The following is a 16,261-nucleotide window of genomic DNA, read 5'->3' on the forward strand; positions in this document are numbered from 1 at the left end:
ACGCAACATAGACAATACTAATGTATGTGTATTTATATAAGGATAAACAAACAGTAACTCCATAGTCTTTAGGAAATAACGTTTAGAAATAATGAACCCTATAAATTAAATTCGTGCATACGAAAGTATTTGTTTTTCTGGATTGTTAGATCCGATAATAATGTATAAAGAGTAAATGGTAATTGCAAATATCTGATTTGGAACAGAATATACTACTCAATATAAAAATCTATTTATAAATCTAATTTAATTACAAACGATGAAAATGTTATATATTATACACTTATCGTATTGTTTTCGTAGTAATCATAATGAGAATACAAAAAAAATTAGGCCTCTAAATAAGAGGTCATAATATAAAGCTACGCACATCTAACCTCAATCAAGCCACAACAGTAGGTGCTCAGTCAGTAGTATCCGGGCCTAACCGCAGAGGACCACTGAGCTGTTTAGAACTCCCAAACCTATTTACCACTGTTAAAAACATAAACGTATTTAAAACATACATACTAATCATTATTATTTAGGTATCTACTACGTTCTTTTTTATTCATCTTATAAAGACCCGCTAAGGTCTTGAGACCATTCTGCCAATGCTGCTTATTATAAGTTAGTTCTTAATTATGATATGTATTGTTTAAAAAAAATAGTTTTATAAGGTTTAAATCGTGTTTTAATTTATCATAATTGTTTCCTTAACTAAAAATTCATACGTGGTTCGAGAGAATATCAATGCTAGTAATATTATTAAATTGCGTGACGCTAGGAATGTACCAACCTTGCGTCGACGATCAGTGTGTCACAAACAGATGCAAGATTTTACAGGTTTGTAACATTTTTTTTATAATTCACTTTCCATTGGATTGGCTACATATTTAATTTGTGTCATCATAAAATATAAAAGGCTTATAACACCACCCATAAACAATAAAGGAATATAAAACTTAACCTCTTTTAAAAATATCGGCGGGAATTTTAAAAATGGTATTCCCTTTTTCAACGTAATATTTTATTACTTTTTTAATTAAGCATTTTAATTGTAATGTCTTGAATGCGTTACCTGATTTCAGGTATTCGACGATATAATTTTTGCATTTTTCACACTGGAAATGACGATCAAAATGGTGGCGATGGGCGTGTACGGTCACGGTACATACCTCGCCGACTCATGGAACAGACTGGATTTTTTCATTGTTATGGCTGGGTATGTATGCAATTTATCATTAGTTATTACTTACTTATCTATAGATTTTATGTAGTATTAAAGTTTATTTGTCACAGTTTTGAAACAATTTTCAATTGAATAATTGAATATTATCTATATATTAAGTTGGTTTCATATATTTTGCTGTGTTGGGCTCGCTTCAAATGTAATTAATTTGCCCCTCCATAATAAAAAAAACCATAGATTACAAAATCCCAAGAAAATGAAACATTTTAATAGTCTTGATCATAAAGCACAATAAATCCTCTCCATTACTTTTAAGATTGCATTGAGTTTATTTCAACAATTTAATTATTTCCAAGTGGAAACTGCGCGCGCGGATCTCCCTAAGCATGAGCTTTCCTAATGGCGCCATAAAAATAATTTGAATTTTAAAAAAATACTATAAGCATCAGACCATATTCCTACTCTGTATTTGAATAACACATTATTTCTACGAGGCTATCAGCCCAACCAAAGGGCAGCTTGTTTATCACAGAAATAAAATCTGTAAGTAAATATTGTCCCACTTGCGTGATGGTAGGCCCTATGATATGATTGTAATAAAAGTTTTCTGATTTAATCGCTGTTATTTGAATTTTAATTTTCTCCCGACATTCAATTTTAAGACACTGTGAGCTCATTCTACGTAGATTTAAGCATCATTAGCTAAATAAAAAATGTATAATTGTAAAATGTGGGTAGATATTGTAACTGTCTTTTCGGATGACCTACACCTTAGCTCGCCCTGTGATCTTGAAGGCTGCAAAGTCTTTGAAACGGCGGGAGAAAATTAAAATAAAACGTCCTCGATATAATTCGAAAACTAGTTTTATTTTGATATCTTACAAATATTTTCACCGTCTAATACAACCAAACAAAAATATTAATAACCATTCACACACGAACGAAAGGTGAAGCAAAACACAATAACAATTTTCACGAAAGGAAAATTCATAACAAAGTTTTGGGACCAAGAGAAACAAAGCTGTAACTAATTATCTGTTTTAATATCCCCGAATCGTGTGTACCTTACCTGTAGCTCAAATTGTAACTGTAATGATATCAATTAAGGAACTGTTTTGGCAGTTGCGAGTGTTCTACATTATTCTTCATCAAGTCTTGATCTTTCAAATTTGTCAGACATTCAATTCAGTTTATGTAATCCAAATATTATTTTCAAAATAAATATATTATAAATTACATATTATGGATTTTGGTTTCAAAGCGACATAGGTACACTTCCGCCCTGCATAGCAACTTCTTAGTTAATACAATTATATTATATTTAGCCGAGATCTTCAAAGTTAGAAGTAAGTAATAATTTATTCTAACTGTATCTAGAAATTCCCCTTTAAAATAACATAATTTAACACGTAATATATTTGGAGTTAAGCTCGTGTGAGCACTGTTTTTAAAACCATCACTGCAAATTGACCCCACTTCACTTGTAAGTCGAGTGATATCCAATAGAATTTCGACTAACGAGAGATGATTACCCCTCGACAGACACAATTATGCCGGCCTCTTGGAACTGGATATACACAGGCATATCCCAGAACGCGACACACTTACTTGAGCCAATATGACGGTCACACTAATTTTTTTTTTTTATTTCTGTGTATAACGAGACGAGCTTGCTGTTCGCCTGATGGTAAGCGATACGACCGCCCATAAACAAAAGAAACACCATCCAACACCTTGAATTTCAAATAAATTATTGTTTGGTATTCCACTGTGCTCGCATCCTAAGACATGAGATGTTAAGTCTTATTATGTACATTGCCTACAATGTCCTTCAAACCGGAACACAACAGTGATTATACACTGCTGCTTGGCGGCAGAAATAGACATTGCTGTGGTACCTAACCAGGTGGACTCTCACATATGAGAGACCTACCACCAGTAAAATATCTTCAATTTATCTATCATGTTCTATATTTCATCTAACAATCTTAATTAAAACGGATCTTTACAATTCCCAGCGCGTTGGAGTACGCACTTAACGTGGAGAACATCAACTTATCGGCGATTAGAACTATCCGAGTTTTGCGACCACTAAGAGCCATTAACAGGATACCAAGTAAGTGATTTCGAGTTATAGCTGACAATGTGTTACAATTATTACAAGGTAATAAGTATTTTATTGACGGTTATGTTTTTCTATTTACTTTATAGTCCTATAAACTGTGTTTATTATCTTTCTTCAACTCGTTTGCCGCAACGATTTTATATAAAATGTACATTAAATATCCAAAAAAATCTAAGCCCATGATTTCATCACGTCAAAACAACATAGCTGTGATACGCTAGATTCACATATTGATTAAAGAGAAAAATTCCATTAACAATTAAATATAAATTTACTATAAAGGTATTTTTTACTGAATTTATTTCCCAATAAATCCTTTTAGATAGACCTAAAGCGACTCAAATACGCCAACAAAGATTGATAATGTTGCTATAACATTATCCTAGTGAAAGCAATTCTAAGAAATGAAGAGCCTTATAAAGCTATTAACAACACCGTCCTTGTACTAAACACGGTAAAGAAGAGCTCTTAATATAAGAACCCCTTTACTTTAGGCAACCTTTTCTACACTAGCGACTTTGTTAAGGGAAGTTTAAGTAAAAAAAGGTAAATACTTTGTAACATTTGTAAGATTTACTTATTGGATTTAGTATTTGAACTGTTTATGTTTCAAATGTGATGAACTCGAATGAATACTCCAATAAACCTTTAACATTTTTACTTTTTAGTTATTATAAAATTCAAGAAGTCTTTATAATAAATAAATTTGCGATTATCACGTAAATTTACGTATGGGAAGAATAGGTAGTAACCTATAAAGATAATAATAGCTTCGGATTAGTTAAATATTATTTTTTACAATCGAAGCAGGCGTTCTAAAGATTAGCGCGTTTAAACTAAAACTTCAGCTATGAAGCATAATAACTACATGAGCATAGGTATGATTATGGATTGTGATTGCAAAAACACGGTATAAATTATTATAACAGGATGATATTATGCAACAAAGTAAAAATACAGCTTACAAATATGACATCATCCACAATTCTAGGAAATAAACGTAAACGTGTCCAGTGAAGCTGAACACAAAGAAATCCATACGGTGGGTGGCAGATACGAAAATTAACTGCGCGTTTCGGTGAGTGCGGGCCGCGATCGATCGCAGCAACAAGTGAACCAAAGGCCTCTGACGTCGGCTTAACGAGTGCTGCCATTTCCACGAGACTACAGTTACATTACAGCCAGATAAATATTGTTTACACAGTGATTTTTACAGGTCAATGCGGTAGATAAAATATGGTACATTCGTCGCGAATATATCATCGAACATGTAAAATATGTTACAACTTACAAGAATTATGAATTAGTTTTAGCTCGCAGATCCGCCTGCGTGTAAAAGTTTTGCTGATATAAAAGTCTTGCTTTATACTTTCTTGGGATAAAATTGAGCCTACATTTTAAGATAGATCTTAAATAATACATCATACGTTGTTTTACGTTGTTCGTATACAAAATAATTTGTGGTCGTACCGTCGCTTGCAAATAAAATGAAACCTATGTTCAGTTAAAAAAAACCTTATCTTTTATAATATTAGTATATATTCATATGAACAACATATTATATATTTCAAACAAAGACGCTCTGGATAGCATAAATTCTTCACGGTAGCATTTACTTCCTTACACCTCCCTAAAGACAGTTGTTATGTCATTTAATAATGAGCTCCTCAGAACAAGCCCCTCTATTCATCTTGTCTATTCCACTTCTATCATTCTGCGCATCCTTGCACCACAATCGTCTAAGTTTACGTGTGATAAAGCGATTAACTTCAAGCACAAGACATTAATCATGGCTGAATTATCTCCAAGACGGAAATTAACACAACTTCACAAAGAGCTGTTATCTATTATTTAATTAATTCGTGTAAGAAACCATATTCAAGGAATAATCAGGATTAGTGTTTTGTGTATTCAGTAACGATGTTTAACAACTAAATTGAAAATCTACAGTATTTTTTTAAATAAGGGTTTTCTATGAATATCTTGATGAATGCTTGCTTGACAAAGATTTAAACTCCATGGTAACCATAAAGTACTCGATTAAACTTTGTCTAAATAACACGCTACAATCGAAACGTAGCGTAAGCATTGAAATTCAATAAATCACTGCAACAAAGCGCAAAAGCCGTCACGACTTCCAAACGGTTAGCATTGAACATTCAAACAAAAGATGGGCACGCGCTAAAGTTTTGCACAAAACCCCATCTGGGTCTCGCAAACAACTGGGACAATGCAACCCGCCCGCAAATTAAATCGAGCCACGATCGCCCGCGGTTAGACATACATCGGCACTAATTTGCTCTTCGCACAATTTATTGCCCCCACGTGCCTTTTTATCCCGTTAAATTGAAATGCAAATTTTGATTTATATCTTACGGGGCTCAATGTTTTATCTTCCTCTTTATTTCTTCATTTCCTTTTCATTTAGAATCAAATATTTTTTTCCGATCTGCTTTTATGCTGTTGATAAACATCAGTCATCAGGCCAGATTGAGTGCAATATTACTTATAAATTGCTGTTTGATATTTGGTGCAGAGTTGTATCAGAACTCAGTAATCCCATTTTGAAAGCCTACATAGGGTAGGAATTAATTAAAATCAATCCAGTTCGCCCACGTGAAACTGCACTTCAGCGGTAAATGAATTCACAAAGTCTATCAAATTGCCATCAATATACTCAGTTTTACAAATCTGCTACCGCTGGAAAAACTGTTTTCCTTTGATACAATTTATGAAATAATGTTACGTTAATTACGCCATATTTATTTTTATGTTTAATTTATACAGAACGTATATCACAAAAAATTATGTTTATTTCAGGTATGCGTATTCTGGTGATGCTGCTATTGGACACACTTCCCATGTTAGGGAATGTATTATTACTATGTTTCTTTGTCTTCTTTATATTTGGAATCGTCGGTGTCCAACTATGGGAAGGAATCCTAAGACAGCGATGTGAAATCGTCTTACCGCCAAACGTACCTAAACCAAAGTAAGTTTCTATATTTACCTTCGTAGCAACGTCGAACTCTGGATATTACAGTTCCACCGCAATATGTTGACGCGGACTCATATTTGTAAGCGTTAATTAGTATTAAATAATGAATGTAACCGAAATTATATGACACAGCGGGTTCAGTGGAAATGTTTAAAGTTTTGGATGAAATGAGTTTTCCATTTTGCTCCATTTGCTCGAGAGTGCTCGTCTTAGCGGCACGTTCCATTGCTAACGTTGACTGCATGCAATATTTAACGCTTACGTCCTCGACGGGCACATCCACAGCTGTTCTATACATCATTTTAACATTGTACATTTTGTTGTTGCCTATTGTTTTCGCACTGTTACTAACATTTGTCAAACGCGCATGAGAAAAGGTTCCGCTTTTCGATTTACAAACAACACACTTAAATATTGCATTCTGTCAACACTTTACAAAATAATTAATCCCGATAACACACGCATGTTGAACCATTTATGTATCAAAATACAGAATGTGTGATCGTGGAAACCTTTACTTACTTTACTAATTTTGTTACATTCGAATGGTTCGTGACATATCTACCTGAACATATTACAAAGTAGATAAATACCATCATAGTGAACGAAAACCAACAATGATCACTCTTAGTTGATACCATCCAGATATTTTATACTTAGAACATATAGTAACATTCATTAATGAAACTAAGAATGTTGTTTGCCGAAGATAGCCAAATGACGCAATCTTCGCACTGGTACTACATTCTTAGTTTTATGAAGTTTTGCAAGTTGCATAGGTACATGACACCCGTCACGGCTTCCTCAATTTGTGTTCCAGAGACCTGTCCGAATGGTACAGAGTGCGCGTCAGAGTGAACTCGTAAGGATTTGCGATCAAAATTAATGTGTTTATATTACGAATATTGCGATCTGTTGTTACGTGTACCTTTACACATCTGCCGTCCAGATGTGCTATCGTGTTTGCTTCCCTTTCACGAATTGGCAGTTTTATAGGATCTTTAGGAATTTTATAGCCTTTACAATGTTATCAAGTTCAAAAAGGAAATTCCAATTATATTGTATGCTAGAACTGCCAATTTGTTTTTATTGAATACATGGGTAGTTATTTCAACTTCCTCTAAAATAAGTAAATATTATTTCGATTATCTCCTAAATTACTTTCTCTAAAATAGCGCTCTTCGTTATGATTTTGCTGAAATTATGCTGTAATTATTGATTTCTCAAATACGAATCCGACAATGATAATGTTTCCGTGAACTGTACCATTCTTTTCAATGACAATTATTACCAACACATATCAATTCCACAAACCACAAAACATTATTTGAATGTGTGCATTGTCATTTCAACATTATTTTACTAACTGCTAGTGGATACTGATTTCATGAAACACAAGTTTTATTTTATTTCTCATAATGTCTTCCATCTCGTACATCGATGAGACATTTTAGACTGAAGTTGGTGGCCACAATAAAACTGTTATGGCTGTCATCAAGAGAACAAGCCCCGAAACGACCGGGCGCCCCAAATGATGTAGGTTACGAGCATTACGGCCAGCGTTCGTGTTCCGACGCATGTGTACTTCGTCGTAAACGATAACGGCGGAGAGCTACTGACGTTAATCTCTTCGATCCACCGATGCTCGGCTTCTCTAAGCCACCTTTATTAACGCTACCATTACCATTAATTCGTATAGCTGATAGATTTGCCACTATTAACCAATTCCCGCCTTCATTTCAGCATGTTGCATGACTTAATGTCGCTGTTGTGTCTGCATGCAATCGCGTTCAATTACTTAAACTTTAACTGCTTCTTTGCAATCTCGACCTATCAATACTATACTGACTGAACATAATTGACTTTTCTGATTAGTTCTGATTTCACTATAAGTTTTGTATTCAAATCACACTTCTTTTAAATTTGTTGTACGTAATATAGTGACACATATACCTATTATGAATCTCGATATTGTATCACTGTGAATCGATGTTAGGTTTTTTAATATTATATTTAACAAATAGTGCATCTACCAAAAACAACACGAGGGAGGCATTAGTAGAGTACATAATACTCCTTTATGAATAAAACATCCGTTGCTTCTCATAATCAAACCCATTAATCATTGCCAGCACAGTGTCTTCAGTAACGTATAAACTTTTCCATATTTTCTCTGTCCATAAAAACGTCTTTTGTTTTGTAGCATATCCTTTTACTACGAGTTCTCCAAAGAATTGGACTATATATGCACGACACCAGAGGACAGTGGCATGCACCAGTGCGGCGACTTTCCTCCTTACCGATATGGGGCTTTGGTTTGCAATGAAACCGCAAGACCTTACTCGTATAATAGACCAACGAACACTTCATGTGTGAATTGGAATCAGTATTATACTAACTGTACGCAGAGAGGAGCGAATCCGTTTCAAGGAACTATTTCTTTCGACAACATTGGCCTCGCTTGGGTTGCCATATTTTTGGTGAGTGTTTATATTTTAAGAAATATTACTAAGTTGCGCTTCAATCCAAAATGTTTTTGATGGTTATAATCCTGCATATAACAAAGTAACTTATAAGAGCAAACAAAATATCTAAAGATAAGAATATTGTTTTAAAATTTTGTTGTTTTGGATGTAGACTTCTAGCTGAACAATTTCAATAAAAAGTTAACTAATAAAGATTGTTTTCAGGTGATATCTCTAGAAGGATGGACTGATATAATGTACTACGTGCAAGACGCGCATAGTTTCTGGGATTGGATTTACTTCGTGTTACTGATTGTGGTGAGTTTCATAGCGCTCGTAAATCTAAAAGGATTTTGTAATGTATCGTGACAAGGGTATGATGGAGGCGGCCCTAATGTTCATTACATCTTGTATTTTTTGTAAGAAAGCTTTGTGTCATTTACTTGAGATTATTTTGTTAGTTATTTTTCTTCTTTCGTTAGAAAGGTGTCCTTTTTATACACTTATTTGCATTTTTAAATGAATATCATTTTTGTTAATTCTAGATTTAAGGATATTTAGAAAAGAAATTATTTACAGCATATTTGTCACAACAAGAAATATACAAAACTAAATTCTTCTTGATATATCTAGTATGTCAACTGCTTATGAAAACTGTGCTAAAACTTTAAGCCGATGATCGAATGTAATATCTTACTTGCTTCAACGTTATCGTGGCTTTAATATTTGTTGGTATATTTTTACAGCTTATGAAGTATTAAAAATTTGAAAATTTAGTATCCTACTTTTGACAATTCTTTCTTTATTTTGCGTAGTGTGAAGCACTCTCATCATGTTTAATTATCCCCATATATTTTTAAAAACAAAATTTGTATATTCTTCATGTACACATATATTGCTTCTTCCATAACAGCACTCACTACCCTAGTTTTGACAATTATTTGCCCATTTTGAGTGACGTCAAGCGCACTCTGATTATGTTCCCAAATATTTAAACAAATTAAAAAAAAATTGCATCCCTCAAAAACATATTATGTTTGTATTGCTTCTTGTTTAACAGATTGGGTCATTCTTCATGATCAACCTCTGCTTGGTCGTCATAGCAACGCAGTTCAGCGAAACCAAGAAACGAGAGATGGAACGAATGCGAGCCGAGAGAGCTCGCTTCACTTCGTCTTCTACTCTCGCGTCATCCACCAACAACAGCGAACCCGCGACGTGCTACGCAGAAATAGTCAAATACGTCGCACATTTGTGGAGGCGATTCAAACGACGAATGGCCAAAAAGATTAGGTATGAATTTATGTTAATTATTTTTATAATTATAGAAATCTAACCTTTTACAGCAATAGTATTAAAATAAAGATTTTTATATGTGATGAAATTCCTTTTATATCATTTTCATGCTTTAGTCAAATCGCGTCATAATCATTAAGATCATGACCATAAAATTATATCAAATTGCGACTACTGATGATTCCTATTGACAGCACACAAAAAAGCTGACTACAGCGCCTCATTACGTCGCCGTTCACGTTCATAATGACCCTTGTCTGACTAGTTCATTAACGTCTATAGTCGTAGTTTTCCACAAAAGAGCGAATCAAACATAATTAGATAACACTTCTAAATTAAATTAAATATCTCTGAGAGTACTAACGAAATTAATAAACACATCGCATTATACGATATCCAAAATGAAAATTGATAAGTTAGCACTATTACTCGTAATATATGCTGAGATAAGCCCTTATAAATGCAAAATTTGAGACGAACATAATAATCCTCATCCACTCAGTTAGATAACAATGTAAATGTATGAATAAAGCGAAATAGATTTAACGTTAAATTTGAAGTCGCTGGCAATATACTAAATCCTCATTTGCATGATTTTGGCGTCTAAACATTGTTGAGTTTGTTAATCTGATCCTCGTACGCGATGTTCGTATTTAAACTAATATTAGTTTTCGCTTTGCACATATTTTACATCGACACTTTATTGTCTTTATCAGGTTTGTTACAAATTATTTTTTACTTCGTAACATTATCTTGTACATCATCATTCGCGGGAAATAAATAAAATTAAATGTGATTGACTTAAACTGTAATTTTTTCTGCATCATTTCCATACAATCAAGATGTAACTATTATCCTAAAGAAAATTGAAGTGGAACAGACACAGTGTATATTTCGTAAAGAAATTTACCAAAGACTATAAAAATTAGAGACCTCTCTCTCCCAATTGATCTCCTACATTAATGGTAACTTAATCATTTAACATTAAATGAATCAGTAACTGATTTTTAACCCTAATGCTAGAAAAAATGAGTTGGTTATTCTATTCCATAAAGATAATATATTTAGACTACTGCCAACAATTAATATTAACTAAATGGGTATTACTTTCTCTCAGAGTGTATAAATACCAAAGAGCTCAACTTCGTTGGAGGACGAGTAGAGAAACACTCCAACTTCCAGCAAACAAGCCAAAACAGCATCATCCTTGCTGTCCACGAGTTCATCCTCAGGTAATTCTGCGCTTTTATCCTATACTTGCAACTTTGTTAGTGCAGTTTAGTCCCAATCGAATTACTGTTTTGATAGACAACATAAAAGGTCAAAATTATATTACTATTAAAATGTATTTGGATAGAATAATTTCTATGAATCGCACAGTTTCATTAAATATTAAGAGCGAAGACCGAAGTAGTACATAATCGAAGTTAGAAGAGATATTGCGGATTGGCATCAAATACAAAATGTAAAATAACATTCTCAGCATATTTCATTATATAAACGTGTATTTACATTTTATTATAATAAATCAGTTATTGACAGCTGATAAAGGCCCATATCCCTAAAGAAATATAATTACTCATCCAATTTCCACAATATCATTTCCTCGTGGACGGAGGGTATTTTATTGATTTTGGCTAATGACGTAGCAACCATATTTCATTTTATATTATGGACACATTTTAAGAAATATAAAGCTTTGCAATCTTTATTTATATTCAGAGCATTTTTTAAAAAAAACGATCAATGATTGATCTCTACTTATTGACTCAAATTTACTTATTTAATTTTCGATATGTTGATGTTATTTTCGATAGTAGCTAATAACTATCAAATAAATAGATATATAATAATAATAAAAGCCTTTATTCACTGACCAAATATACTACAATTTTTAACTTATTGTACAAGAACCAGTTAATACAAAACAAAAAAAAAATAGATATACTATATCCCTAACTTTAACTATATCACCACATAGATAACAAAACAATTACAAGTTATTAGCACATAATAAGCCCCAAATCATCTTAAAAATTCCGTGAAATTCCAAAAAGAAAATGAACTCCCACTGCGGCGATGTGTATTGATAGCCGGTGTCACAGGGCAACGGCGGTAAGGGTGTGGAGGAGGGAGGGGCGGGGGATGAGCCCCTCGGCCGACCCAGCCTGTTGCGCGTGCCCTCACTCTCCGCCGCCGACCTCGAGGTACGAAAATGTTTTAAAAGGACCCTTGGAACAGATGCCGGATTTATTATCGCGTTGATTGCTATGGAGATTTCTGTTGCTGAGTCGGTTTCGATATTTGACATGATTGTCGTTGGAATTGATATCGTTTATAAAGCTATTGAAGGTTTCTAAAGAATATAATGATTACTACGGTCTAGAAATTAAATATATTAAATAATCAATAGGAAAATTGATTTTATCGTGTTATGCAATGTGTAGTTGAAGAAATCTCGTAGACCACTGATATGTAGTATTATTAAAACAGTTCGTTCAAAATCACCATTTTGGATACAGAACGCTTCGAACCTATCTCTTCTATCGCCGCCATCGTTGGCTAGAAGAAGGTCATCAGTGATGTTCAGTGACACAGTATTACTGCACGCACCAAACGTCCCTCATGTCGCCCATCCACATAACGTTTGCTCCTCCGAGAAGATGACACAAACAGGTGATGTATCTTCTAAATATAAGACATTTAAATATACTTTGTACGTGTTGAAACTTCAAATTAACACATGAATATAACATTCATTATTTTAGGACGCAATACTTATATTAATTATCTAATAAAACTAAATCCGCTGGAAGAAACTTCTGCCTAAAACTTTCTAAATTTTGACTTAGTACTCACAAAACAATGCAAACAGCTGTATTTTTAAACAAATGTTTTCGCACATTAGCACTGCTTATTCAACTGCTACATTAAAAACTTTATCAACGTCTGGCACCAAATTATTTATAAAAATAACATAACTTAGAATCTGTTAACAATTTGAATAAATATTTGTAGATTCATTGTGTCAGCGTGACTGGCTTAAGAGCCAAAGTGGTGAGTCTAGCGGAGGTAGACCTAGACGACGCTATTAGACGGGCATGTGTAATCTGGTCTCAATCTCTTGCTTCCTTTCACTGTTCCTTCATAGAATTCAGCTGAATAGGATTAGGATTACTTTCAAGATGAAACTTTTCAATTAGATTTTTCGCTTATCCCCTTCCAGATTAAGATAGATTTTTTATCTTGTGTGTGTTTTTGTACAGTTTTCGATCTCAATCCGTGTACCTCGAAAGCATTTACTTAAGGAAAGTACTGTACCTAATTGTTTCAGTTGTAATAAAATGTAGAAATATTGTATATATATCAGCACAGTTTAAGTCCTATTCTAAATAATTAGGTTTTGAAATAGCATAAAATTCCTGTCCCTATTTTACATGTATTCTTTCAAGTTCTATGTAAATAAGTGTACCTATCATTGTGTTAATTACCTGTTTTATAAAAAAAATAGTTAGGAAAACCATTTCCAAGTCTATATTTTATGTAAGTCAATCCAAATGCTTTCGAAGTACATACCGCGAGAGCAGATTAGTGATACTTATTTCGGGGGCGTAGAGTTCGACTTGCCGACAGGCGATACGGCGGAGGAGAGAGCAGCCGCGGGCGGGACCATGTCTTGTCAAGAGCTGTTGGCGCTGTCTGGAGCATTGTCGGCTGCCTTGCCGACTGGACAAGTCGCGTTAGATTCCTTTTTTGAAGAACTCACTAAGGGTATCAGCAAACGAGCTGGCGAAGATAAAATTGATACAAAGGTAAGAAAAGTAAGGGACTGGTATTGTGATTTGGTCAATTATGAAAAATTAGTAAGGTTTAGTGACTACTGTAGATTCGTATTGAAAATCAAATCGTTTCAACTCTCGAAGCAGATTATTTTCCAACGTACATTTTTTTTTTTTTGTACATTTTCATATTTCTTGTAGACAGTAGAAATAGAAGATTTTTCGTGTTGCGCGGATTTGCTGGCGGCGGAGGCAGCCGCGAAGGAAACAAGAAAAGGACGATTCAGAAACGCGTGTTCAATGTTCTGGAAAAGGATATTGAAATTCTTTTCGATACTGCGAAAACATATCAGAAACATCGTTGATCATAAATATTTTCAACAAGGTAACAAAAGAGAGCCCGAAAATTGCTTCATATATTATTTAATTTTTCGTGACACAAGTCCATAATTCAAATATGTTTTGTTAGACGTTCAGACTCTTATAAAAATTAAACATTTTGTAGTTGTTCCCGAGCTATTGTCTGCTATAATTAGAAATTTATTTATTTTAATATTAACGAAATAACATTCTGTGATAATATTTTTTTAATATCTATGGAAAATAAAATATCACCTAAACTATTGTCAATGAATTTCCGTTTTCCACAGGTATTTTACTAGCAATTCTAATCAATACGCTATCAATGGGCATTGAGTATCACAATCAGCCGGAGGAACTCACAGTAATAGTTGAAATCAGCAACATTGTATTCTCCGCCATATTCGCCATTGAGATGATTCTCAAAATAGTTGCCGAAGGTCCATTCAAGTACATATCCAACGGTTTCAATGTGTTCGATGGAGTTATTGTTATTCTTAGGTATGCTATTATAATCAAATATCCTTTGTTACAAAGTATAAATTTACAATAGAACAATATGTCAGTTAAGTAGAAACTAATGTTTTATTAATTTAGAAGACTATAAATTAAGATTGATGGATACCTTACAGACTGATTATATTTGCATATATTATAATATTGTGTTCAACATTCTACTAAGATATTTCACACATTGACAACAGTGCATTCGAACTGGCTCAAAGCATGGGCAACGAGAAGGACCTGGCCGGCGGCTCGGGCCTCTCCGTCCTCCGAACATTCCGCCTCCTCAGGATCCTCAAGTTGGTTAGATTCATGCCCAACCTTCGGCGACAGTTGTTCGTCATGTTGCGCACCATGGACAACGTCGCCGTCTTCTTTTCTCTGCTCGTCCTATTTATTTTCATATTCAGGTAACTATTGAACCGCTTCTAGAATAGATAAAGAATCAAAGGAACTAAAGCTTTAAGAATACAATAAAGAATAATAAGCTGAAATGTAAAATTTAATTTAAACTTGCATGGATTAAAACGTTAAGTACAAAGAATTAAGTTTTATTTAAGTTCAAATATAAATGTTTTTTTTAAGTTAATATAGTCCCTTAAAAGGGACATTACTTTCTTAATTTTATTTTTCTTTACCTGTCCTCTTGAGATTTTGAAACAAAACCTATTTGTTCAAACGAGGCTCATAAAACTTTCTTGTCTTTAGTTATTCAATAAGGTATATGTATCGTAATATCTTCTGAAATAAATATTATGATGTACTTATTTATTTATAAACTCGACCTGAAGAGTTTCCTAAACATTTATTTTGTTCATTAATCCTTGATATTCCTCATGTTATGTCTGTGTTTCATACATGTACTGTAGAGATAGTTAACTAGTAGACAAACGTCACGGGAAAGCAATCGCTCTGATTGCTCAATCAGTTCTTTCATTTTTCCGTAGCAAAGAAGAGTCACGCGACTCTCCGTTAAATACGAAATTCTGAATATTTCTTCTTAACTGTCACACCCGCATCCTTTAACCTGTGCACTAACTGTGAGTGATCTCTCCTAATTTCTATCAATCTTTTCCTATCGTTTGTCAGCCACTTCTGTCTTGGACATTCCACCCACTACACACCGCCACTATCCACACTATCTACAACTTTTTCTCTTCTATTTATAATATCTTTATTAATCATAGTAACTTTCACGCTTTTGTGCTTTTCGTCCACTTCAGTTTATCACACTTGCACTACCACTCATATCTTTAGTGTGTACCAACGCATTCTTATGTCTCCTCATAGTTTTGTATCTCCTCCTGTTGTGTGTGGAAAGGATTATGCAGTAACCGTATTATTATCTAATCGTATATTGCGTGGTAACGTTCAGCATCCTCGGTATGAACCTCTTCGGGTGCAAATTCTGCAAGAAAGACGAGCATGGCGAACAAGTGTGCGACAGAAAAAACTTTGATACGCTCTTGTGGGCCTTTGTCACGGTGTTTCAGGTATTCAATATTTTAAATTAAAATTCCTAACAGACAATCCAGAAACAGACTGAACTTGCAACATTACTAA

At 33.9% G+C, this 16,261-nt stretch overlaps 1 protein-coding gene across 3 annotated transcripts in view; it reads left to right on the forward strand.

Moving 5' to 3' along the window:
* Positions 1 to 690: 690 nt before the first annotated feature.
* Positions 691 to 16,261, forward strand: part of LOC115443587 (voltage-dependent T-type calcium channel subunit alpha-1G) — a 32,513-nt gene continuing 16,942 nt past the window's right edge. The window contains exons 1-15 of one of the 3 annotated variants that reach the window (XM_037437862.1): positions 691 to 825; positions 1,071 to 1,204; positions 3,190 to 3,287; positions 6,117 to 6,288; positions 8,498 to 8,774; positions 8,985 to 9,077; positions 9,820 to 10,052; positions 11,173 to 11,287; positions 12,161 to 12,262; positions 12,578 to 12,731; positions 13,671 to 13,867; positions 14,036 to 14,219; positions 14,485 to 14,695; positions 14,899 to 15,108; positions 16,074 to 16,191. In XM_037437862.1, the coding sequence (XP_037293759.1) occupies positions 733 to 825; positions 1,071 to 1,204; positions 3,190 to 3,287; positions 6,117 to 6,288; positions 8,498 to 8,774; positions 8,985 to 9,077; positions 9,820 to 10,052; positions 11,173 to 11,287; positions 12,161 to 12,262; positions 12,578 to 12,731; positions 13,671 to 13,867; positions 14,036 to 14,219; positions 14,485 to 14,695; positions 14,899 to 15,108; positions 16,074 to 16,191 (2,391 nt within the window). In that variant the 5' untranslated portion in view covers positions 691 to 732. The remainder of the gene's footprint in view (positions 826 to 1,070; positions 1,205 to 3,189; positions 3,288 to 6,116; positions 6,289 to 8,497; positions 8,775 to 8,984; positions 9,078 to 9,819; positions 10,053 to 11,172; positions 11,288 to 12,160; positions 12,263 to 12,577; positions 12,732 to 13,670; positions 13,868 to 14,035; positions 14,220 to 14,484; positions 14,696 to 14,898; positions 15,109 to 16,073; positions 16,192 to 16,261) is intronic. The other 2 variants (XM_037437861.1, XM_037437863.1) reach the window with 2 other exon arrangements.

Source organism: Manduca sexta, chromosome 12 (assembly GCF_014839805.1).
Source record: "Manduca sexta isolate Smith_Timp_Sample1 chromosome 12, JHU_Msex_v1.0, whole genome shotgun sequence".
NCBI lineage: Eukaryota > Metazoa > Arthropoda > Insecta > Lepidoptera > Sphingidae > Manduca > Manduca sexta.